We start from the raw sequence: 25761 nt of genomic DNA on the forward strand, positions 1-25761 counted from the left end.
TAATGCCTAAAAAGAAAGCATATGAGAAGTTATCTGTAAGCAATGCACACCATCATCTATATCACAGGAAGCAATATACATTAGCAAGGTATCAATACAAAAGTAGATCAAAATTTGTTTGTTTGTTTGTTTCATTTTACGCCTTTTTCCAACAGTATTTCAGTCATATAGGCGGGTAGTTTCCGATCCATCATTCCTGGAGAGTTACACCAGTACTAGACTACCTTCCTCCGCGCTAAACTACCAAAGCATCTCCCGGGGATCGAACCCACGCCAGAGAGGTAACTGGATTAGAAGCCATCGACTCTAACCCCTCGACCACGGAGGCGGTCTAAATATTGAATTTTTGAAACACCAGTTTTGGCCAGTGATAACGTGAACTCCCTAAACTTTAAAGTATCAAAGGATTACAAAAAGGCCAAGCTATCACATATTTAATAACAACACCACTGTCTTCAAAACTACATTACATATAGCCAAAAAGGTACACTGTCATTAACCTTGCATTCAAGGTCAAAATATTTTTAACTTGTGGAATTCAAACTTAAGCCTATTCTAAGTCATTGCAGCCATTAAGTGAAGTATTGAAACATAATTATTACCATAAAAACATTTCTTAGCTTAGAAAATGTAAAATAACCTTATAAAACAACCTCCAATCATTGAAGGTGACATGGATGATAATTTTGCATTGCTTATGTCATGTATATTCGGCAATCACAAATAATAACATCAAAAGTTTTAATATTAATTTAATATGGTTAATCGATGGATTGATCTTAATTCAGGTTGAAATACTTATATAAATATACAGTAAATGCACACATCACATATTTTTATAATAAAAGTAGATAAATGAATTTGTCTAAAAATACATTGCTGTATCACAGGTAATTCTTTAAAAACCAAGTCTTGCGTTTGAATTTATATTATAGATGTAAGGAAAATGGAACGATGCACACACTTACCTGTAAATGTGCAATAACCTCTTATCATCCAAATAAGCCCGAAGGCGTACTTTCAAAAACGCCTTACATACAAATTTGTCATAGCCATAGGCCAGACAGCAAGAACAATGAGCTAATTCTATATCATTCGTATCATTTATGAAATATTGTAAATAAACAAATTGAATGTAAATACGGAACCGTTTTTGCAATAGCAAATAAGTATGAGAAATGTTACAAACAACTCAGACTTTCAAATAGCTATTAAAGCTGAGGAAGCATAATATTTAAATATGTTCTGATTAACTTCCCTTGGAACAGGAAAGATATAAAAGTTAATATATACTCCTGGCGTATTTCAATAAAAGACAATAATATAAAAATATACACTTGTAAAACGTTTAAACGCACTGAAATCTGTTTGAATTGTAACCTCGCTATTGTTGATTTTTCGAAAGAGATTGTGCGATTATCTGAAGATTTGTATCAATGTTTTTTATGTCCTGGCGAACAGATTGTAAATCACATTTCATTTGTTGCATATCCCCATGCATGCTTTGAATCTGGTTATCTATATGAGACAAATTTGTTTCTGATTCAAAACTTTTTAAACAATGCACTTTCAATTCTTCCAAAATAGGAACTATTGGAGTGACGACCACTGTCCCGTACGTTGTGCCTCCTTCTACAATCCCTATACAACAATTGTTTTCAGCAAGAAACACAAGGGCTCCTGAATCGCCAAGATCAGCAAAAGCACGGTCATTTTGTTTAACTTCAATTTGCTTAAAAAGTTTTAGAACTTCATCTCCAAAAGAAAGTGGATAGTTATCGAGATATTTAACTGCGGTATTATCAAACATTAAAGTTCCATTACGGAACTCTGTTTTGGATCCAAATTTCATCACTTGATTCTTCTTATTCAGCCTGTCTGTGCTACATATACGCCAACTGTCGTACTTGATATTATTAACGCTTGATGCTGTAAAATAGTGGGAAAGATCTTTCAGGAAAGAACATTTCTACAGTTATAAATTTCACTGAAACTGTAAGCATATTATAAAGATCATATTTAATATCATTCTTAAATATTTTTTTAAAACTGACAGTAGTCAAACTTTATTTTACAGATCTATAAAATCGTACTTTAAATTATGTCACGTTAATATAACAACGTGCTTTCGATCTAAGAGCCCTCTTGTATATTTCATAAATATGACGTTAATATATTTTGATGTTTGTTATTTCGTGCGAAATATAGTCATATATATGATAAAAATCAAATTTAGTCCTATTTCTCAAAATGAAAATGTAAACAATCTTTTAAGGACGCATGGGTTTACAAATATGTGAAAAATGGTCGGTATCTATCTTGCTTTATTTCAAAAACATTAGAATGAATAAAACACTAGAATGAATAAAAACTAAAGGTACTCATTTAATTAGGATGTAAGACACAAGGCACAACTGCCACACAAGCCTTAATCGGATCATGGTTCTTCATATGACACCAGTACTGTTTGAGGTCAGGAAGCGGACACGAGTGTAATAAATATAAGTTACTTAGGAATCGTTTTGCAGGCAAGCTTAAGTAAATGTGTTTTATCTCATGTTAATATCACCTACAAAAATGTAAATACCCGAAATAATTGTCGCCTCTGGAAAATCTGCAGACTTTGGTCGTCTGTCTGTGATTTTGAACAAAGCCAGTTCCATTCCAGATTTTGTTCCAGAACCTGATTCGCAGATGAATTGAACGGTGTGTCCTATTGGAGATGAATTCTGATCAGCAGGCTGATAAACGTTTTTGTACATATCGTGCAAAGGCCACTTTAAGGAACCCCTATAAGTTGTTTTTAATTCCCGCAACTCATTTGGACTTAAAAGAACATGTCCACATGTTAATCCACAAACTCCAAATTGAGGATGGTCTATAAAACAGCCAAGGGTACCTCGGACATATTGACCATTATGGGAATCTCCTCCTATTTCACAACCCATCATTACAGGATCAAGCCTTTCTTTAGATGTACGTACAAAGGGAATAAAGGCCCCCTCTCTTACATCGACTGCAATGCCGTCATAATACTTTTTAAATGGGTCTTCATCAATTGGAATGTAATTCTTTTTCTGGACGTAAAGAACGATACACTTTTCAGGCAGCAGTTCCCATGAAGCGCCAAACCCTTTTGACCGATTTGAGGATGCAGATATAATTGACAAGAACTTGTGTTTTTTCATCAAAACTTCAGAGTATTTTGAAATGCAGCTTTGAAGTTTTTGATAGGACTTTTCCTCTAATCCTTCTAAAGCTGATGTCTGTTGCCTTAGTACCTCAGTGCCTTCTAAGCTAAATTCGCCGACGTATTGATTGGCAAATGAGTATGGAATCAATTTGTCTAAACCTAGAGGCTCTATATTAGTGTCACCTTCTGATTTGTAATTCACAATCACTACAAAAGTTATTCTATGCGGGTTTTGAATTGTATAAGCAGCCCAAACATATGCAATAGAGGCATGTTTTGATTTTATATGTTCACAAATTGCTTCGCATGTGATAGTTATCTCTTTGGATTTCCTCTCGTAAATCTGACACATCTCATCAAGTATCTTTTGGCTTGGAAGCTCCCCCGATTCAATTAATTTTCTTATTTCTTCTACACTCTTTGAACAGAGAAAGGGATCTAACACTACATCGTCATCACCTGCAAACATGTTAAAACGTATAGAGCGTGAATAACTCTAAGTATTATTAATAAGGAACGACATTTGATTAATTAATTTGAATGACAATTTATGTACTGTAAGGTTGATCACGTCTACAGAAAATTTATACACAGTCATGAAAAACTAAAGAGTAGATAGAGAGATGACAGTTTATTTTTAATACCGGTATGTACAAGTAAAAGACATTGCATTTTGAGGATCCTATTAGAACATAAAAAGACATTAATATCGTTTAACGCCATACCATTTATAATACGAGGTGAACGACGGGGGAGGAACTGAAGGATGGAGTTCTTATGATAACTGGTCACGAAGAATGATGATTTTTTTATCTTTACAGGAATTCGGTGACAGTTATCATAAAAGATCCTTACAAGTTATCATACGAACTCCGTCCTTCGTGTAACAATTCCTCCCCCGTGATGTACCCAGACTCCAACCGGACCAAATTGTCATTCTTGTTTTTCATGCATTGTGTCGCTATTATACAGTTTTTAAAAATCCGAAGAATATGTAATCCCTCGGAAGCAAATTCATAAGAAAATTACGTTAAAATAACAGACACGATTTGACTGATTCTGTACACGAGGGATAATAGAAAACTTCAATTTCCCTGTGACACATTAATTTGCGCTTTCAAAACATGCATTTATTCATAAATATAATATATTTGTTTATAGGGAAACTGTTTATCTCTGATGTTGGATTTGATAATTTATGCGGTTACGAAACTTTGGGTAAATATCTTTTGAACTTAATAATTTGAAACATAGCAACGATTTCTTTAAAATGAATCTCATCTCATACAGATGCCATTGTGATAGAATGTTACTCTACTTAATAACAATTCTATGCTACAAAAAGATGGGAATAAGTTATCTTATTTGTCTCTCTCTCTCTCTCTCTCTCCCTCTCTCCCTCCCCCTCTTTCTCTCTCTCTCTCTCTCTCTCTCTCTCTCTCTCAAACACTTGTTTAAAGTGGGAAAATAAAGAAATTGAGAAAAAATAATGTGATAAAATGAAAATAATATAAGTAAATAGCAGAAAAGAACAGTGCAGAACATATCGTTTATTAGATTTTAGATTTAAACATAGTTTATCATCTATACATGCATTATATTAAATACAAAGGTCAAATAAATAATAAAATTAATATGAATATAAATATTATTTACGTAAATGAAGGTATGTGTTGACAAGCAAATTAATTAACTCATTAAACAGTCGACAATTAATTTAAATATAGAGTTTATGATAAGTCATTTTGTCGTAGCATATTTTCTCGAATTTTAAGAGCACATTTGATGAATATCACTAAATTTGTTATTGTCTTGTGATTCACAGATCTTAGCAGTTCAATTAGCTTAAACGTACTTGGTCAGAGTGTAAAATAAATTAATGAATATATCGTTTCCTAATGACTCTGTACCTCGCACATTTAAGCATAAAGTGATATTCGTCCTCTATCTCGCCATTTTCACAAATTTCACACAGTCTATATTCCCTGTCTATTCTTTTATTTCCAGAACGCCCGGCTTCTATACGTAAACAGTGCGCAGATGTTCTCATTCTTGTTATGAAAAGTCTCAGTCTGTGATTTGTTCAACAAGTCGAAATAAGGTTCATATTCGAAATTCTCTTTAACATGTTTATATACCAATAATACAGGTTTGCTATTAAAGCAGCACGCCTCCAGATTCGTGTTAAGATTCATGAAAATGTATTTAGATGTATTTAAAAGTAAATTATTATGAAATTAACAAATAAAGCAATTTACATGTTGCAAACGGAACTTATAATCCAAGAAAATTACCGAAAAGTGGTCAACATATTCAAAGAGAGCCCTTACTGCGTTAGTAAGCAGTAGAAATATGGTGATAAAATACTGCAAAAGCAGTTAAACCACATATAACATTTTAAATATCACTTGGATCTTGAATGATTTTACTATTCTTAAAGTTTTAGTACATTTTTCTCAATATTGTTTTTTCTTGAACTCTTTTGGCTCATCTGGAGGCGTGCATCTTTAATATCACTTCTCCATTTCTGAAGGAAACAGTCAATCACTCTTTGTTTAAAATAGGGACTCAAACTTTTGTCGTCAATAATACTGTCCTGTATTTCCCAAAGATATCCATATCCATAGTTTTCTAATAAAACTTTTAACTTATATGCCCAGTTCTTTTTACCATGAATAGCATCATTTAACAGCTCCTTATAAACGTTTGTAATGATACAATTATTGGAATTTAAAACATTAATTCAGAACTTTGATATCTTTACAAAACGATTTATATAAAGCAGATGGCGCCCTAGCTCTCCATATACAGACACATTAGTTACTGACATTTTAACAGTAAGAAGTCTTTTACAAAACTTTAACTGCACTCGTTCAATTTCTTTAGCCTTTGAATTACCCCACTTCTGCTGCAGAACTTACTATGGATGTTACAAATGAATCAAACAGCTTACATTGAACTTTTAGAGTAAAATCAAATTCACGGATATTATAGTTTAACAAATTCATAACTTTCATTGCTTACCAATTAACAATTTTTGATTACAGTTACAATTACCATTTGAACCAAATACAGTTCCAAGATAATTAAATGTATCTACAATATCCAACGTTTCCCGTTATACTCCCATTTCTCATCGCCCCTCAACGCACCTCTACGTCTAAATACCATTATTTTTGTTTTCTCTTGATTAACCTTTAAACCCCAACTATCACAAAAAATTCATAGATTGTCTAAATGTGACTGCAAACCCTGCAATGTTTCAGACAGTAGAATCATATCATCAGCGTATAAAGCAATATAAGTGTCAAGTCTGCTATATTTACACTACTATCAACATTTGAACCTAAATACAATTCTAAATATTCGATGAAAATTGACCACAGCAGAGGCGAACATATCCATCCTTGCTTAAAATCAGATTATAACAGTATCTCCTGGTATGTCAACAATTTTTTCCCATATTTTGGCTGTGTGACCTTCTTTTTGACAACAGATAACCTATATTCAAACTTGCCCTAGAAATCATCAGAACAACCTTTCTGGCCAAATTCAAGGATATTTGAATGACAACATAGGCCTCTAGAAGGTTAACTACGTTATTCAACATTATTCTTGTGAGACCCAGTTTTTGACAAATATGGCCCATATTAATAAAAAGTAAACGAGAATAAAGATCAACAAGGCAAAGGCAACGTTCACAGGACGCAACCCCCTCCCCCGGACACACCAAAGTATGGCACCAAGAAGTTGACCTTAAAATCATCTATCAACAAAACAAAAAAAACCCTGCCTGACCAATTTTCAGGGTATTTGGAATGAAACAAAATCCATTAGAAAGTTATCAAGGTGTTTCAATATTTGGACAGTGTACTCTTTTTTTATCTAAGGTCGCCCATTTTTAGACTTGGCCTTTTAATCATTATCTGTCTGACCAATTTTCAGGAAACGTGGACTGGAACAATAGTTATAAGTGTGTAAACAAGGATTTTCCGTAATTGGACTGTGTGACCTAGTTTTTTACCACAGATGACACATAATCAATCCTGACCTAGAGATCACCAAAGCAACATTTCTGACCAGTTCCCATGATATTTAGATCAAAACAGAAGCCGCAAAAGTGTTGATAAGGATTTTCCATATTGGTGTTGTAGGCCCTTGCTTTTGACAACAGGATACTCATATTCTTACTTGACCTAGAAATTATTAAAACAACCTTTCTTACCAATTGTTAGGATATTTGAACCAAAACAGTAGCCTCTAGAGTTTTTAATAATGTTTTTACATATTTGCGCAGTGTGACCTAGCTTTTGATTTATTGTTATCCATATTCGAACTTGACCTAGAATCATCGCAAAAGCCTTTTTGATCACTTTCAATGATATGTGGATTCAAACAGTAGCCCCTAGAGTGTTAACAAGGTTTTGCCATATTTGGGCTGAGTGTGTGACTAATTTTTTGACACTAGCTGACCAATTTTTAAACTTGACTTAAAAAACATGTAAAAACAATTTTACTGACCAATATTCAAGAAATGTGGATAAAAACAATTACCACTAGCTAAAGAGTATTAACAAAAAATCTTTTTTCAGCTACTTTGACCAATTTTTTTGACCCGAGAAAAATAATCTGAAGACAAAGTGATCCCTCGAAAGCATTAATCACAACAAAACTACATGAACATTGCAGACTCGGTTGGATTGAGTCTGTACGTGAGGGCTAATGAATAAGTGCATCCCTAAAGCCCCCTAGCATAGGCTTGAGTTGTACTCAGTTCTTAACAGTTAAAAGTGCTGGCATAAATGATCTCAAAGGACAAGAAAAATATAAAAACACTGAAGTGAATTACGGGTTAACTTTTTACAGTTGCCACACGGTAATTGACATCTGCTGTTGTGTAGTATTCGAACTTGACCTATTGAGAACATAAACTGTGACTGCTTAAGTGTTAACAACCTAAAGGTTGACGACGCACTTCTCACGACGACGGACCCCTGTCATACATCGCTACCCCTGACCATTACCACTTCGACTTCGTGTTCAGGTGGGCTAAGGAGATATTTAAACAATATTGAGTTGAATACTGTTTTAAAGACTCGTACAACTTCAAAACATGTATCCGACTCAAATATAGGTTAAATAACTGCAGAGTCGTCCAAAAGGGTTCAGTATTGAGCCCAAAAATGTAAAATATCAATCGCGTACGTCGAAAAATTCTGTCAACGAATTTCATGTGATAAAAAGTCTCATATCCGTTATGATTATAAAATTTGTTGGCATAATGAACATATAATGCGAACAAAATATTGACATTTTATCAAGTTTTGCGACTTTTACCTTGTTTTATAAATTGACATAGATTACGACCTTAAGTCTCACAATTGTTATTCATTTTTCAATTGTTTCTAAATTCAAGACTATAAACGTTTCCATACACACACTTTCATATTTCTATCTGAAAAAATCCATAAACGCATTAGATATTTATGCTGTTCTTTCTATTTTTGTTCAAATCCTTTAAACTATTTGTTCGTTATTGATTATAAATGACACAATACCAAAACAATGACAATTCAAAGTATGATGACTTAACAAATAATTAAAAATGATCAAAAGCTATCCAGTTTATTCCATACAATGAATACTCTTACAATTTCTGCTACAAATAATTCTAATTTTAAAAACAATTAATATTTCTTTTTCATCCAACATTATTATTTCTGTTTCGCCTTATTCACAAGAAAAACGGATATACGATAAATGAAGCCTCGGTACTATTCATACTTAACAATATTTTTTTTATCAAATTTCAAAAGCCATGGGAAAAATGACTTCAAAAAAGAAGAACATTTTTTATCATTATCTATAACGTTCATAAAATCATTAACGCGTATGCAACTTTTAGAATTTCCAATGTGCACGTGATGTTTATTGTATTTTGAAATGAATATTATCTTAAATTCCCATTTATAAAATACAGTAAATACATAAAGTTTATATACTTACGACTTGTCCTGCTTTCAATTTGGCTTGGTTCATGTATGTCTGTAAATATAGATTTTAAGTGTACAATATGTTTCTGGCATGATTTTGCTTTTGTTAAAGCTTTATCATAAGCAATAGAATTTTCAATTTTAAAAATAATCAAAATTTTATCCTGTGTCATTGTCTTGATTCAAGTTTATCAAAAATTCAAGATTAAGAAGCATTTCCCCAGCCAATTCTCAACCGTTGTGAAATCAAAGTGTTTATGTCATCTATAATTAATTTTACGGATATTGAACATTTATGAACAGTGTTATTAACATATTTTGATTATCTTTCCTACATTTTCTATTAGATTTTGATTTGAAACTTGTAAAATATATCTTTTAAAACACATATTCACAAAAATAGTTTTATGAAAAATATATTTTGCCAATTCCGTATCCGGAGATAAGGAAACCATCGTAATGCATCATTTTTGTCTTTTGTGAGTATTTGTTGTAGGCTACAAATACTGTCAACTGCACTGAAACAAAATGGTTAGGTTCCAATATTCAAGCTTTAGTTTAGAAAGGTGGCCAACTTTGCTGAAATTCTATTCTACTGATCCTGATGCGACGTTGTCTCTTTCATAAATAGGAAAATTCAGAATGTAGAATGTAATTGATATCGGTGGAAGGAATTAAACTAATATATTCACACAATTTAAATCAATTGAAGTGTTGCTTGTATTATAGTTTGGTCCAGTAAATAAATCTGATATGTACTCGACAAATATCAATATAATTATGCCGAAGAAAAATCACTTCAAACTTGTCCGGGGAGTCGAATAATACGTCATCCAGTATAAAGAGAGCTAGCAATGCATGAGATTTGAAACACCAACAAACACCCGGTATCTTGTGAGAAATAGTAAGTCTGACAATAAAAAAATGGTTGTATGCCACTATTACAATTGTCCCACTTTAAAAAAAAAAAAAAAAAAAAAAAAAAAACGTTGAGTTTCAACCAATTTACAATAGAAACAATTACAGTTGCCTTACAATAAGAGATAATAACCGTACAAAAACAGTTGATGAAAATTTAGAACGTATAAGAACTGGAGATTTTATGCTCGAAAATTTACCAAAAATGTTTATAAATTTGTAAAGTAATAATTGAGACGAATAAATAATGATTTAAAGAAGACAACGCAGAAATTTACTAACAAATATATATATTTTAGAAAAGCTACAAAACACAAACTATGAGTGGTTTAAATTTAATGTGAGCGATATAGATTTTATTTCATGCACATAACATAATTATGATGGTAATTTCAGACGAAGCTTGATAGCAAACAAACTCTTATGAACGTAAAATGGTTGACTTAACATTGATTGAATCTGTCGAATAAATAAATGCATTAATTTACTTGTGGTAGGAAAATTGTGTTTTAATGTTCAATGATTTGTTGATATACCCTTGTCAATAAATTTAACTTATTTATGTTTAGTATTTAAAAATGTGATCATTACTTTTAATCATTAAATGCTTTTCTAATAAATACATGTTTTCTTATTATTGTTTCGCGCAAATGATCTGTCGTTATCTTCTGGTCAATTAAGACCTCAGATTTTATAATGATAAGCGCAATTGTGCTTAAACAATCGCACCAACAATTAACTATCAGAAAATGTGTTTCATTTATAAAATTTTGAAACTGATACCCTAATACACTGAATATATCATATGGCATACATGACCCATTCTATTTACTAATATTTTTATTTAATTCTCTGCTTTTATAAAAATTGAACTTATCTCGGAAAACAATTATATAAAAATATAAAAAAATATAAAAAATGAGTGTTTTATAAAGACAAATTGCACACAGGCAAGCAAGGCGATGACTTATGCCGGGTTCTTTTTATTCAAGTGAACTACTAATTTCAACCCTAGAAGTATTTTAAACTTGTTTCATGTCATTCTATATTGCAAATACACAACTGTGGATCATGAATTTAATATAAAAGATGATTGTGCTTCTGTCTAAAAAGATAACATGACAAAGTATTCATACAAACAAATACAAAATTCAAAAGAATAGAAGTGAAAAATAATGCAAGGGTGTTAGTTGTGTCGGGTATCATTGTTACGAATGATATTCCAGAAGCATTCAAAACCATTTTTTCTGTGAGTATTCTGTTTATAAATTCCCAGTTGTTATCTCTGTAAGTAATTGTACGACAATACAATACATAAACTAGATCTATATAATATAAAGAGAACATCAATTCAAAATTCTTATGATTTTTAGTAAAATATAACAAATAGGTCATTCTTCGATCTATTAAGAATGAAAAAAGGTTACGTGACTTCGACTGATAACCATAAACTTGCGATTACACGTTCTATCTTATTCAGCATACACATTCTTTACTTAGTCTTATATACATGTATCTTTATTTTAAGCTTCCTGTACTTATACAATGTGGTAACAACACGTTCATCCTCGTAGGGAGACAAACGATATCTTCAAATGTCAAGCCTGGTCCGGTCAACTGTCTGGGGACCCATCTAGCGGAAACCTTTGACATGCCATATACATCAGTCAGAATTTACTGAATGAAACCAAAGCTTATATACTCGTTCCTAACAATGCTTCGCAGGTCTCGCCTTCTGTCGCGTATGACCAGGTCGCGCACAGTTTCATCGTTGGTGGCCTCTTTCGGCCGCACAGGCCGCTCAGCATCTCCAATTATTTTCCTGCCTCTCTTGAATTCAGCAGCCCATTTTTCACATTGATATAGGAAGGGGACTCCTTTCCAAGTGTATCCATGAAGTCTTCATTGATTTCCTTTGGGGACATCCCTTTCTTACGGAGATACTAAATGACGGCATTGATTTAAACTTTGTCCATTTGGTCTTAATGAAACAGCCCTCTACCGATCAAAGTGTGTTTTAGATTACTCAATCTGTGTAAAACGGCGTGTAACTCAGTTAGTGATCTTCAATAAGATATCGGTATCGGCGCATCCTGTGTAAATGTCAGTGTAGTTGCAAGAAGTATATCGGGCCGAAAACTTTTTTATCATACCTCGTATAAGTGTCTCAATTCGCATTGTAATGTCTATTCATCTGGTTTCTGGATAATATCCAACGGATACACTTTGACAATCGTTGTGGATGTACGTATCCTCGTGGCCATCGAAAACCCGTCATTTCCTCTAAAAGCTCATCAACTACCGCAAGTTTCCACTGTAGTGTAAAATTTCTTGGACAATAACAATGTCAACAACTTTAGTTATCTGGTTTGTGATACCAACACGTAAATAGGTAACTGGTCGTCGCTCATAATTGTCTCTACTTCCGTAACTATTACCTGCAGCGTTGGTAAATTAATGGAGGCTTTGCCAAGAATTTTCTCTATCGCTGTTTTCATAACACCAATTAGTCACTTCAACACACTACCATATCCACGTGCTCTTTTTATTGAACTGCCACTGAGTTCTTTTTTGTGTAAAAGCAGTCTGGAGATAAAGAGAACTGTTCAATCGCCGGTTTTCATTGGATGCAGCATGAAAGGTGGTACCATTATCAGATATCATCAGTCTTGGTAATGATCTTCTGCTAAACAACCGTCTGAAGGCTAACATAAAAGATTCTTCTGTAAGGTCTGGAACTGTTTCTATGTGAACAACACGGGTTTTGACACATGTGAATAGTCACATGAATACCTTCTACTGAACTTGCTTTTCTTTAATGTTAAGTGATCCTGTGAAATCGACACATGACGGAGAAGGGTGGCTCGACGCTTACTCTGGAAATCGGAAGTGGTAGGGGATCTTGGGCGGTATAGGGTCTTCCTGTAACCTTTCTACAAATAACACATCTTTGGAGGACACGTTTCACGTGCTGTCTAATTGACGGTATCCAGAACTTCTGGCATAGATGGGTAACATTATGGACGACACCTGCATGTAAATGGTTGTAATCAATCTGGTGACATGATATTTTGGGGGACTCATTTTGTCTCTGGCAACTGTGCGTTGTGTATTCTTCCAACACAACAAATATAACCTTATTTTTCATAAAAAAGTTTTAGCCTCCTAATTATTAGACTTTTTATTAATTGTTTTTTTCTGGGATGCTAGATCTTGTATTACATGTGGGAAATATATATCAACGTAGTGAAAGTGATTGCACTAATTTGTTCCAAAGTCGGCCATATATTGTTGTGAATAAACAAAGTAGGCCAATTTTACCATAATGTTCTTGTAACTTGGTCGCAGTAAGACGTCTGGGTTGTAAATCATCGGAATTTGTATCTGTTGGACAATATCGCCAATCAATATCGGGGGCAAGTTTCTTGATTTCTTCTTCTCTGTAATGAAGCGTTTTAGAGTCTTTGAAGATTTAAGCCAACTTAATACTTTTTAAATGTAATTTTCTTGCACGTGACTGCACGTTCTGGGTGACACGTGCACCGATGAATACTGCCATCAGTTTTAGTCTGGAAAAAATTATCTCTTTGACATGTGCGACTTTGTTCTTTGAAAATACAAGGGTATATGTATGACCGTAAGTAAGATAATCTACAGTTCCATAAGCACGTGCACTTGCATTGACAAACATGTGTCAATCCATATCGGCAGAATTTACTGTATTTTCAGTGGTGGGTAAATATGGTCTCTGGAACATGGCCTGAATTACGCTGTTCAGGTCATTGCTCAAATCAACCCAGGTGTTGATGACATCAATCGGTAGTGGTGTATCTCAATCAAATTTCTACTTCCATAGGGCTTGAACTAGTAATATGGCAAGAACAGTTACTGGGCTTAGCAATCCCAGGGGGACATATAATTTTGAAGTCTGTTTGAGAATAGAACTTTTTATTGTTCTCTCAGAGTGTACTATCGTGTGCTGTATCTCGTCATCTCGTCAACACCATGGTCTCATAACATTCCTAATACCTTGCCAACTTTATCCTTGTCTAAGAGGGTTTTTTCAGTTAGTTCGAGTTCACTTAGTTAACCGGAGTGTGAAGACCACGATCGAATCCTGCTTCAGACAGGAGAGCACGTGCGTACCGGAAATAGGAAAGAAGATCATGTTCTTGTTGAAAACTTGAAATCACATTATCGAAACATAGGTCTCTGGTAATTATTACAGCGGCAGTGTTATTTGCTTTCAGGGCCATGTGTTTTAGTAATGAAGCCTTGAGAATAAATAGGGAACATGTGGATCAAAAACGGATAACTCGAAATCTATATATCACAAGCTGGCTCTTGGGATCTGCAGGGTCTGATAACCATAGAAATCTGGTTAGTCAGTTGATACTGCATATTTACCAAATCAAATTTAAGCAGAAAGGTTGTGAGATGATTCAGTTCTGGCGATGCAGATTCAAGGCAGTCTTTTAAACTTGGACTTCTTTCTGATTGACGGCAACTACAGTCATAGACTATTCGTATGGGCGGGCGTTGTTGTGGAATCTTTCTCAACTCCATGATGGGGTATATAATGCACGCGTTTTGCTGTGGAAGTTTCATCTACTCATTCACTGAAACCTCTATTTTCTTGTTCCTGTATAATATCGTGATATTTCATCAGTATTTGGGGCTGCTGACTTAGGCGTTAAATTGTACACTCTGTTCTTTTCTTTGTGATATCAGGGAGATGTAGATGGCTAGATGGTTTTCATGGCAAAATCGCTGTGATAATAAAATACATGATTTCTGGTAATGTTGTAGATGAGAAGAGTCATCGTTATCTTTAAAGACTCTTTTTGAAACACCCTTAGATTCTATATCCCAATATCGAGTAAGGTGTGTCGTTTCAGATACATGGGTTGTTATGACGTCCATAACATCGGAAGGTGGATAACTACTCTCCACATGAAGTTGGCCGGACAAGAAGTAAGCAATGTCAGAGTTTACAGCAGTCGGTCCATAACCTCTAATAATGTTGTCGCCAACTATCTGACAGTAAAATCAGGGCCAACTAAGAGTGGTATATCAAATGTGGTATTTATGGTAACAGGGTGTGTACTTACCAAGACCAATGCACTTTTAAAGTTTTAAAGCTGAGACATATTGATTGTTGAATTATATATTGTACGGACACTTAATTGTCTTATAATGTCAATGTTGTTCTTTTCTATCTTTTAGGCTATTTGAACGTTAGTGACTTTAAATGATATAATAGCAAACAAATGACTATTCAAAGTATGATGACTAAACACATTATAAAAATGATAAAACTTCATCCAGTTCATTCCATTCTTAGAACTTATGCTAAAAACTTTTCTAATTTTTAAAGCATTTTGTATCCTTTTTCATTCAAGAAAACATTAATGTTTTAATTTATTTACAATTCATTAACGTGTATGTATCTATTTGAATTTCCTATGTACACGTGAAGTTTGTATTTTAAAATGATGTTACTTTATCTTATATTCTCATTACTATCAATACAGTAAAAAAGCATAATGTTTATATACTTTCCACTCGTCCTGCTTTTACCTGGGCTAGCTTTATGAATGTCTGTAAATATAGATTTTAATTGTACAAGATATTTTGGCATGATCTCGCATTTCTTAAACCTTTGATCATAAGCAATAAAATGTTCGATTGTAAAACTTAATCCAAATTTTTTCATGTGTTATTGTCTTGATTCAAGTTTATCAAACTATATTTATCAAAGAAGCATTTTCCTAGTATTTTCCACTTTGTAGAACTGTGGTCAGTCTTTAGAAAATTCTCAACCGTTATAAAATCAAAGCGGTTATGCCATCTATAATTATACGGATATTGAATAATTATCAACAATGTAATAAAAAATATTTCAACTACCTTTCCGACATTTTCACTTTGGATTTTTAATTGAAATTGGTAATCTTTTAAAACACACATGCACAATAATATGTTTGTAAAAGCAACATTTATTACCCGCTTAAATCTATTTTTAAATTATTATGATGATTTATAAATTTTCTCAATTTTTCAAATGCATCTGAATACAATGTTATTTCATGTTAATGTAGTCCATCTCGTTAACACGAAACAAAAAAGTTTCCGAAAGTTTTAGGTGAACATCTTTGACACTTAATCAGCCAAAGTCATGATTCTTTCTACCGGTTGTGCGTGAGACACAGATCCGCAGCAGCTCATATATTAAAATTTAATGTTAAAACCGTTATCCATTGCTTTGTATATGAGTAATATGTCAAAGTAAAATTATTATACAATAACTGTAATATCTATTTTATATTTTTTTACATATTTCTTTAATATTGTTTTCTTTTTATTTTTATTTTTTTTGTTTTACGTGCTATTTTAATGTTGAGTTTTTACGTTTAATACTTTTTTTAATTGTAAAATAATTTTAAGACTTCAATTGTCATATTGATTGACGATTATAAGTCAATAATTAACTGGAAAAAGTCAGTAAATTGTGATTAATCTTTCAATATACTATATTGTTTATTCTTAAACCATGTACATGTGTATATATTTCTTCATCATTTTTTTAAATTATCAATAAATTTTATTTATTAATTCAAATTTGTAACTTAGAATAATTCCTAAGCATCTTTACTAAACTAGAATAAGAAATTAAATGAAATGTTTTAAAGATGAGTGTGTCATATTAATACCATAAAAATTCGCCGGTCTCTAGTAAATGCCGGTCAATATGGACCGGAAGAGACCGTGAATTAACGATAGCAGATCGGCGAATAGTACACCCATCTATAAATAGATATTCGGAAGGTCATCACTCTATTTAAAACTTTTGTACTACAAAATGATTAATAAAAAAAACGTAGAGCGCGAGTAATAGACAGGGATTAATTGACGGAAGATTATTTCATTTGAATATGTTTGCATTGCGAAATTCTCCAGTTCGCTTTTCATTTTTAATAATCAAAACACCCTCCAATCGGAACGATCGGCTATTATGACCGACTAAAAGGCCCGAGAAGCTGCAATTGGCCTGTCTCGAAATCTGATTTCATTCCATAAGAGGCGCCGCACTTCGGCGCGGACGCCAAACAACTTTTTTACGCATGCGTGGCAGCCTTTTTATATATTTTGAATGCGATTTTTCTTATATAGCAACCAAGTAATCCCTCGGAGGCATTCAAAACAGCTTAATTACATAAAAACTGCAGACTCGGTTTGATTGAGTCTGTACGTAAGGGATAATATCATGCAAGCATTTAACAATCGGGAATAATCCCTTAAATCATTTCAAACAGCTTTTGTTATTGATATAAACGCTTGAAAGTCCATATTACAATTTGCTTTTCTTAAATTATAAAAACTCAATAGAAATTATGTTTAAGTATTTTTAAGGCATGTAGCAGAAACAGGTGTCAATTTAAAGTTATTGTTCTTATATTTAAGGTCTGTATGATAAAATAATAAAAACGTCAATGCTTTTTTTTATAATTGTTTCTTTGAAAAAATATTTCACGTAAACAGATGCAAGTATGATAAAATGTTAATCTTCTTACTCATTGTTAAGAATACACTTACACTTTTACACTTCAATTCAAGCTTTTGTTCTTTGATTTCTTAGTCACTAAATTTTAACTCAATAATTATGGACCTATTAATATTTAAAATGTAACAATTATTTATTTGAAATAAGTTTTAACTAATACAATGCCAGTGTGTTTAAATGTTTATCGCCTAAGTCATTGTTACTTATCGGAGAAAAACTACCTCAATCAGAAAGATCAATGGATTAGAATGTGTAGAAAACAAACAGGTTTGAAAGCATATGTATAAGAGATGACGATTTGCCAGCGAGCTGTTAAGTTGACGTCGGCAAAATAAAATGCGTGTATGTGCCTGTTGGTTTACTGTGTATGGTGTTTTTATTGCCGCAATAAGTCAGTTTTATGGGGGAAAATCTTGAAATATTCTGCATTGAATTGTATTTTAATAAAAGTGATTGACCTTTTATGATGAAGAAATTAATGATATGAGTTTCCTTTTGCGAAATAATCTTCTAAATTGGAACATTATTGGAATAATACTTTTTTTCTTATTTCTAAACTCAAACTACCCTTAAGTTATATTAAAATGAAATATACTGCTTGCTTTTTCTAATCTCTTGTGTATGAAATTGAACTTTTCATATTTGATAAAATTTCAGGCATTTAAAACGCGGTTCAACAAATATAGTGTATGGATTATCGAGTGGTCCCGCCCGTGAAGCAACCTTCTGAACACAATGCTGATTTCCGATTACCTTTACTTTGAAGGACACGTCAAGAACGTTTTGACTTACTGATAAACAAATTATGCATGCATGCATAAGATAATATTCATCCCAATGTTTACTTGTGACGTGTGATGAAGTCGAAAATTATTCATTTACCTATAAAACTATGAATTTTTTATAAATAAAAGACCTTTATCTTGAAGCCAGTTGTTCTAAGCTTCAATCAAAGGACGACCTAATGTATGTTTCTTGTAAATATGAGGAGGTGGTAAAAATCCAAAGGTTTAAGCGTGTACAAAAATTAACTGTTAGCACAAATGACCTTGACCTTGTGACTCCAAAAACGGGTCTATCTAAGGTATGCTTCTTTGAAAAAACATAAGTCTGTAAATAAAGGTAAATACATAGACATATTGTGATAAATACCGCAAAATCATTCCTTATATCATGTAAATTATTACTTAAAGTTTTGGTTTTACTTATGAAATTTTTATTGATATTACAAAAGGAACTTGTGATTATTAGTAAAGAATTGCTGCACTCCATGGACCTTCTGCTCTGCTTAGACTTGCTGCAGTATTGGACTGTCTACGGTCCTTGAAATTGCTGCAGTATTGGACTATCTACGGTCCTTGGAATTGCTGCAGTAATGGACTTGCTGCACTAATGGACTTGCTGCACTATTGGACTTGCTGCACTATTTGACTTGCTACTGCAATATTGGACTATCTACGGTCCTTGGACTTGCTGCAGTTATGGACTTGCTGCTCTAATGGACTTGCTGCACTATTGGACTTGCTGCACTATTGGCCTTGCTGCAGTAATTGACTTGCTGCACTATTGAACTTGCTGCTCTTTTATCATTGCTTCACTTTTGAACTAGCTGCGCTCTTTAGACTTGCTGGACTCCTTAGACTTGCTTCTTTTCTGGGAAGTAAAACTTTCTAAGACTTGCCTTTTTGGGCAAGCATACCTTTCTAGACTTGCTTTTTTTCTAGAAAGCGGATCTCTCTAAGATTGGCTTCTTTTCTTCGGGTCGTTCTCAGACTTGCTTCTTTTCTGTGAAGATGACCGTCGCTAAGCTTTAACTTTTCACTAGTAAATCGACCGTTTTCTAGGCTTGCTGCTTTGTTTGGTTTCTTCTTTGGACCTGTGAGTTGCACACCAACAAGTTAACTTGCTGAAAATAAGCTTTCTGACAATATTTGAAGCTTCTTTCGAAATCACTTTTTTCTTCCTTTTTTCATTTCAATTTCCTTTCATATAAATACACAATGTGCGACCCGGATAGAACGCCACAATAGTTACGTCACGTCAAAACCCCCAAAAAAATTATACAGAATGTCAAACATTTGTGTTTTATTTGTATTTATAAAATGGCCTCTTCTAAAGGAAATATTGAATATTTCCATCAAATGTCAAAATGGCATTCTTTTTTATTCTTGTTCTGGATACTGTCTGCCTAGGTAATCTGCAAATATGTTTTTCTGAACTGGTAACATCGAAGAAATGAGGCCCATCTCACTAATCTACCGTTATCTGGTGTACTTTACTGGATGCACGACGATGGACAATGAACTTTGGTCCGCTTGTATGATTAACTCCTTCCCATACAAGTATTTTTGGAACTTCTTTATTATATATACGATTGCTAAGGACTCTATTTCTCCAAAAGAATAATTCCTCACACGATCAAGTAACTACTTGCTTGCAAAGGCAACAGGAAACAACTTTCTCTCGTATCTCTAAAGTAACTTTTCCTGCTCATCTCCCAATCGTACATTGTTTGGTAGGCCTTTTTTCTTTAAGTCTGTATGTGGTGCCGCAATCTCCGCAAATCTCATGTAATACTTGGCGAGTCCGAAGAATGCTCTATCTTTTAGTCTTTGGAACTTCTGCTTCTTTGATTTTTGTAAGTTTTTCTCCTTCCATTTGAACAATGTCATTTTCCACTAAATGTCCTGTAAAGCCAATGTTGTTTTATCCTATATAATACTTCGATGGTTTTATTGTCAGCTCTACTTCTGCCTGTCTTCGGAAGAGCTCACGCAACATTGTCATATGTTTTGTGCAAATTGTTGTGTGCCCTTTTATATCGTCAACATAGTTGTCAACAAAATAACATCCTGGCAATAACTTCGGCATTATTTTGTTGAATTTGGCTTGAGAGAACGGCATTTTATTCAATTGATAACTCTTTCCGTTGAAAATGTTCTTTATATGCGACAATTTTCAGCAACTTGGATTTGTCAATAAACTATGCACAGGACGATCTTGGAAAAATACATAGCATATTTCAGCTTTACCATGATGTCATCTACGCTTGCCATTGGTTGGATGTCAAATTAGGCGATGGAATTAAGGTTTTCTAAAATCAATATACAATCAATTACTTCCATCTTTTTTTTAGGATGATGACTATCGGTGCATTGTATTCTGACAAAGATCGTTCAATCAATTCGACTTTTAACATGCTTTGTATTTCAATTATCACATCTTCCCTCTTGACTCATGGTTTACGATACTGCTTTACTCTTATTATTACTCTTTTCTAGTATCAGAAACATTATATCCCTGCTGATGGCTTGTCTGTTAATCCAACGTGTTGGTCTATCAGTGGAGTTGTTCCTGGTCGCTTTGAAAATAATTCGCTAAACTCTTTCAGTATATAAACGACTTGATTAGTCTGTTATGTAGTAAGTCCTTCGCTGATGTTGACATAATTACTCAACAAATTTGCTGCAAAGTGACTTAGCAAAACTTTAGGAGGAAATTTTGTATTATCACAGATGAACAGCAGCTGCTAAGTGACCAATGCAAATTCCTCGGTGTTGTCCATTTTGTTCGTGTTGTTATTGCTTGGGTGGACTTTACAAATATTGAAAGGAATACTCATTCAAGATACCGTCAAGACTTGAAATTGTATTAATTAAATCTTAACTAGCACATCAATTTATAATTAAAAAGTAAATATTCTAAGATCACTTACGAGGATTATATATGTTGGCTGCATCTTCATCTGTGTAAATGAAATCCTCTACGCACCCTATAAAACACATTAAACATGTAGTTAAATGTCACAAATGTCTGTTAAATACAAGATACTTCTTATACAGTTCAACTGATGCATGTTCTTTAATGTAATGCTTAATTTGGTAGAGCATCACTGAACTTAAAGTTAAAAAGAAAGGTTGTATTTTCAGGGGTGGTCAGAAAAGATGAAGACTTTTGGTGGAACTGTCACTTCTATATTAGAGGACAATCAAACTTTAGCGGGTTGTATTTATGGTAAAATCAAGTTAGCATGTTGACAATAATTTCATTATATGTATGATTTTCGAATTTATGGGACAATATATAAGACGGAGATATAAGACGTTCAATATGTTTGTTTTGTTGTCGCTTGAGTAAATTTTATATCGGTATAAAAGCAATGTTTAGACTTTAGTCTTTTTTTCAGACATTTTACTTTAAGTTAGTAAAACTAAACTACCGAATAACAAGATATTAATATTAATTCTGTTCCTACTTAGCTGTAGTAAATGACAAGAAATTTTCATAAAAATCAAATTCTTCTTTCAAATCAACCATATTTTCTCATATAACAACAGTATAAATGATCCAGGCAACAGAACCAAAGAAATTGACATTTCGAAGGGAAGTCGAAAGGTCTCGTTTAATCATTGATCGGACTTGCAAAACTTAAGGGGGGCTATTTGTATTATCACAGATTAACAGCAACTGCTTAGTGACCAATGCAAACTCCTTGCTGATGTCTATTATGTTCGTATTGTTGTTGCTTGGGTGGACTTTATACAGATATGAGAGGAATACTCAAATCCATTTCTATACATGCTAAGATAAAGTAAATGTCAAGAAAGTAAACATAAAAATTCCAAATTCTTCCTTGAAAACAACCATGTTTCCTCATATAGCACCAGTATATATGATCAAGGCAACGGAACCAAATAATTAACATTTCGAAAGTAAGTCAAAGACTCGTTAAACCATCGATCTGAATTAAATTTTATACAAAATACAACGACAGCGTCAGCAAATTAATAAAACAAATGCTCACACTTAATCCTGATATCATTATTGAAAAGTTAGAATTTTTAGATCAATTACGAGGTTTGAATATTTCGACTGCATCTTCAGCTATCTATCTGATCTACAGACGCCCTAAAATATATATTTAACATGTTGTTAAACGGTAAAATTGCCTGTTAAATACACAAAACCTTCTTGCATAGTTCAACTTTTATATTTAAAATTGTTTTGCTTAAATGTTTAAACATAATTTACCTTATTTTAGTAGGCATGTGTTTTAGGGATGATCAGAAAATATGATATGAAAACTTTTGCTTGAACTGTATTTTCTGTATTTGATGTGAGAGGGCTTACAAACTATGAGGGTTGTATTTATCGGTATATTGCTTTGGCTGGGTTGACGTCGCGCCAACAAAGTAGAGTTTACATGGCGATTTCCCAGCTTTACTGGTGGAGGAAAACTTTAGGTGTTTCTCTGTGGATAATCTAAAAATCCTGTATGCTGTAATAAAGGTTGTTAACGCACTGAAGTAAAATTTTATATATGTATATAATTATGTTTTTAAAACAATGTTTAAACATCGAAGAATATGTAAAATATGTGCAGCAAATGTTTGTATGTAATTATTAAAATGTATGCATTCATTTGTTATTGAAAGATTTTATTTCAATAGACTTAAAAAAATGAATTTCTTATAATCTCCCTTTATTAACATGAAATGTTAATTCGGTAATACCTATACCTCGTACAAATGATGATGCTTTTTGGAACTTAGAATATTGATACATTATATCTATGATATAAATTCATTAAAAAAGATGAGTTACAGGATTTTTAAGGCACAACAGGCTCCTGAATAGAAGCACCAATATTGCATAAGTTGGCTAGATAGCTTTCTCGCATGTATAAAATGTCCAAAGTCCTGGGCGGGATTCGAAACTACAGTGGTGAGGGGTAGGTTTATATAAGTCAACGACCTTTGTGTGATGTCATAACTCATCAACAACGCACTGAAAATTGCTGCATTTTATGTACGATTGCGGACACTAAACGACTGTGTTCATGACAACGTGATTAATACGCTGGATCAGCTCAATATCTTTATATATGAGGCTGCATTCAATTATAATTAAAGTGACATTATTTATACTTGACCATATTTACAAGTACTACACTAAAATAAGAACTGTAAAAAGAAATTTTCTGATACTACAAAAATATATTTCATTTTATACATTTTCGTATGCTCCAAATGTGAAATGAATTCAAATGTAGTAAATAATATCTAATTGTATGTGGATTAACCTGAACATTAAGAACTGTCATGTTTTATGATGGTTCTACCTTAATTTAAAACTGTTTAGGTTACATTTAAGGTATGGCCACACAAATGGGCACTACAAGGAACTGAAAATTGTTATGTTCTTTAAGAAAAACTTATCTGAGTCTTATCATGTGAAACCTCAATGCCAATAGCTTAGATATATGACATAAAGTCACCCTGAGAGTCATTTAATGTATATAGATGTATACAAAAAATTAAGTCTTATATGAAAGAACAAAGCCCAGAGCTTAGATATTTGGTATATAGCATATGTTATGCATATTTCTATCAATGGTTAACTATGACAATCAGTGAAAAATATTGGTCCTGCCTCAGGAGTCACTTACTTATTGTAGACTTAGGTATAGGAAAACACTTCTTATCTTTTGTGGTTAATAATAAGTTTGTTTACTTGGCATATAGCAAACATCAAGCACAGTTAAATAAATCATGCATCTGTAACAATATGCCTTTAAAGTTACAACTGATATTGTTGTTATTGTTGTTATTGGTTTATTTAGATTCTACTGATTTTTTCTCTAGAAGATATATTGATAAATTTCTTGACTATAGGAACGCCTCCTTACTAGTGATTGGTTAATTGATTTCTGCGTTGATATTATCGATATACAATTCTCCTTTCGGAGAGAAGCGATAGAGAGATGGATTAGAAAAGATCATACAAATAAATGACCTGGGTTTTTGTCGTAGTTATGGAAATAAACTTAGAAATTACTTTGTAGTTGTTGTTTAACTCCCATCCTGTTACATGGGGGTTAATTTTGGTGCCGTGCGAAGGATTTTTCAAAAATGGACAGGAATAAATTCCTTTTTTAGTGTGTTTCAAATTTTGAATACACGTGCCAATGAAAACACATTGTATGTTTGCATAAACAGTACGTCTGCAAAGATGTGCGAAAGAGAAGCCAGTCACTACCTTGAAATTTTCCAAGAAGCTTCATATTTGTGGTGAGTAACTTTGAGTATTTTTTTCTGAATTGCTATGGCTGAACGGGAAGAAACGGCAGATCTGTTTAGGCAAATGGGACAGCAAATTTCTGGTTAATCCACTACCGTAGGAGCCCAGTGGGTGGCTAAGGCGGTCCCGTCCTTTGAAGGCGATAGCAAGGCCTTCAAGGACTGGATTAGAAGCGTTGATAAATATGCAATGCTTGTGGGTATGGCCAGGGATAGTATAAAGTATATTGCTTATAAATCAGCGAAGGGCCCGGTAAGCAACTTTATGAAGCGACACTTTGAAGCTTTTCCCGAACAATCATGGGATGAAATTAAACAGGAATAGAAAATGAGATTTTCAGACATTGTTGACCCGCAATACGCTTTATTGTCTTTGCGGAAAGTCAAACAAAAACCAGGGAAGTCTGTTCAAGTTTTCATTGAAAGATTAATTGATCTTAGTGAGGATTGTTTTGAAGGACAACCCCAAGACTACAAAAACAATTAATTGGTTATTTCACTGACAGACTGGCTTTTGGCTACCTAAAAATGAAAGTAATGAGAGCAGATCCTAAGACTTTGGACGAGGCTGTGGCTATTGCCTCTGCTGAACAAAACATAAGAAAAAGGTTTTCTTTCAGGGCAGGGCATGAGTTTGAAAAGCCACAAAGACATATTGATCAAGGTCCTGTGCCGATGGACGTAGATTTGTATCGACGGCAGAGATTCTGCACAAAGTGCAAAAAATACGGGAATGTTGTCCGAGACTGCAGGAGCAACGGGGTAAACTCATTCAATTCATCAAAAAACTCTCCTGTCCAATGTTGGAATTGTCAAAAATTTGGGCACATTTCACGACATTGTCCTGATGCTAGGTCCCGACACAATTACCCAAAAGGGGGCGCTTCTTCCACGAAGAAGCCGGTTGAAGAAGTCATAGGAAGCAACAAAACGCGAACAACATTTTAACATATAGTTTAGCTTTAGCTGGAAATCCTTATTCAACGTTTATTACAATTGAAAAACAAAAATTAA

General features: G+C 33.3%; 1 protein-coding gene across 1 annotated transcript; it reads right to left on the reverse strand.

Moving 5' to 3' along the window:
* Positions 1–419: 419 nt before the first annotated feature.
* On the reverse strand, positions 420–20340 carry LOC132720097 (uncharacterized). Its single transcript, XM_060704085.1, has 4 exons — positions 20150–20340; positions 13426–13544; positions 2588–3652; positions 420–1929 (listed from the first exon to the last, which is right to left on the reverse strand). The coding sequence occupies exons 1-4, from the start codon at positions 20338–20340 to the stop codon at positions 1385–1387; spliced, it is 1920 nt and encodes a 639-aa protein (XP_060560068.1). The 3' UTR covers positions 420–1384.
* Between the last annotated feature and the right edge of the window lie 5421 nt (positions 20341–25761).

The sequence above is a fragment of the Ruditapes philippinarum genome, unplaced genomic scaffold, assembly GCF_026571515.1.
Source record: "Ruditapes philippinarum isolate M1 unplaced genomic scaffold, ASM2657151v2 ctg1627_1_1_1_1, whole genome shotgun sequence".
Lineage (NCBI taxonomy): Eukaryota > Metazoa > Mollusca > Bivalvia > Venerida > Veneridae > Ruditapes > Ruditapes philippinarum.

Bases quoted from the DNA above. Each gene is read 5' to 3' on its own strand.
- LOC132720097 (XM_060704085.1), bottom strand. From the start codon at position 20,340: ATGACATTGTTCAAATGGAAGGAGAAAAACTTACAAAAATCAAAGAAG. The intron at 13,545-20,149 runs GTTACTTTAGAG...GCTTCATTACAG, and splicing joins TTGGGAGATGAGCAGGAAAA to AGAAGAAGAAATCAAGAAAC. The intron at 3,653-13,425 runs GTAAAATTGGCC...ACATGTTTGCAG, and splicing joins CAAGTTACAAGAACATTATG to GTGATGACGATGTAGTGTTA.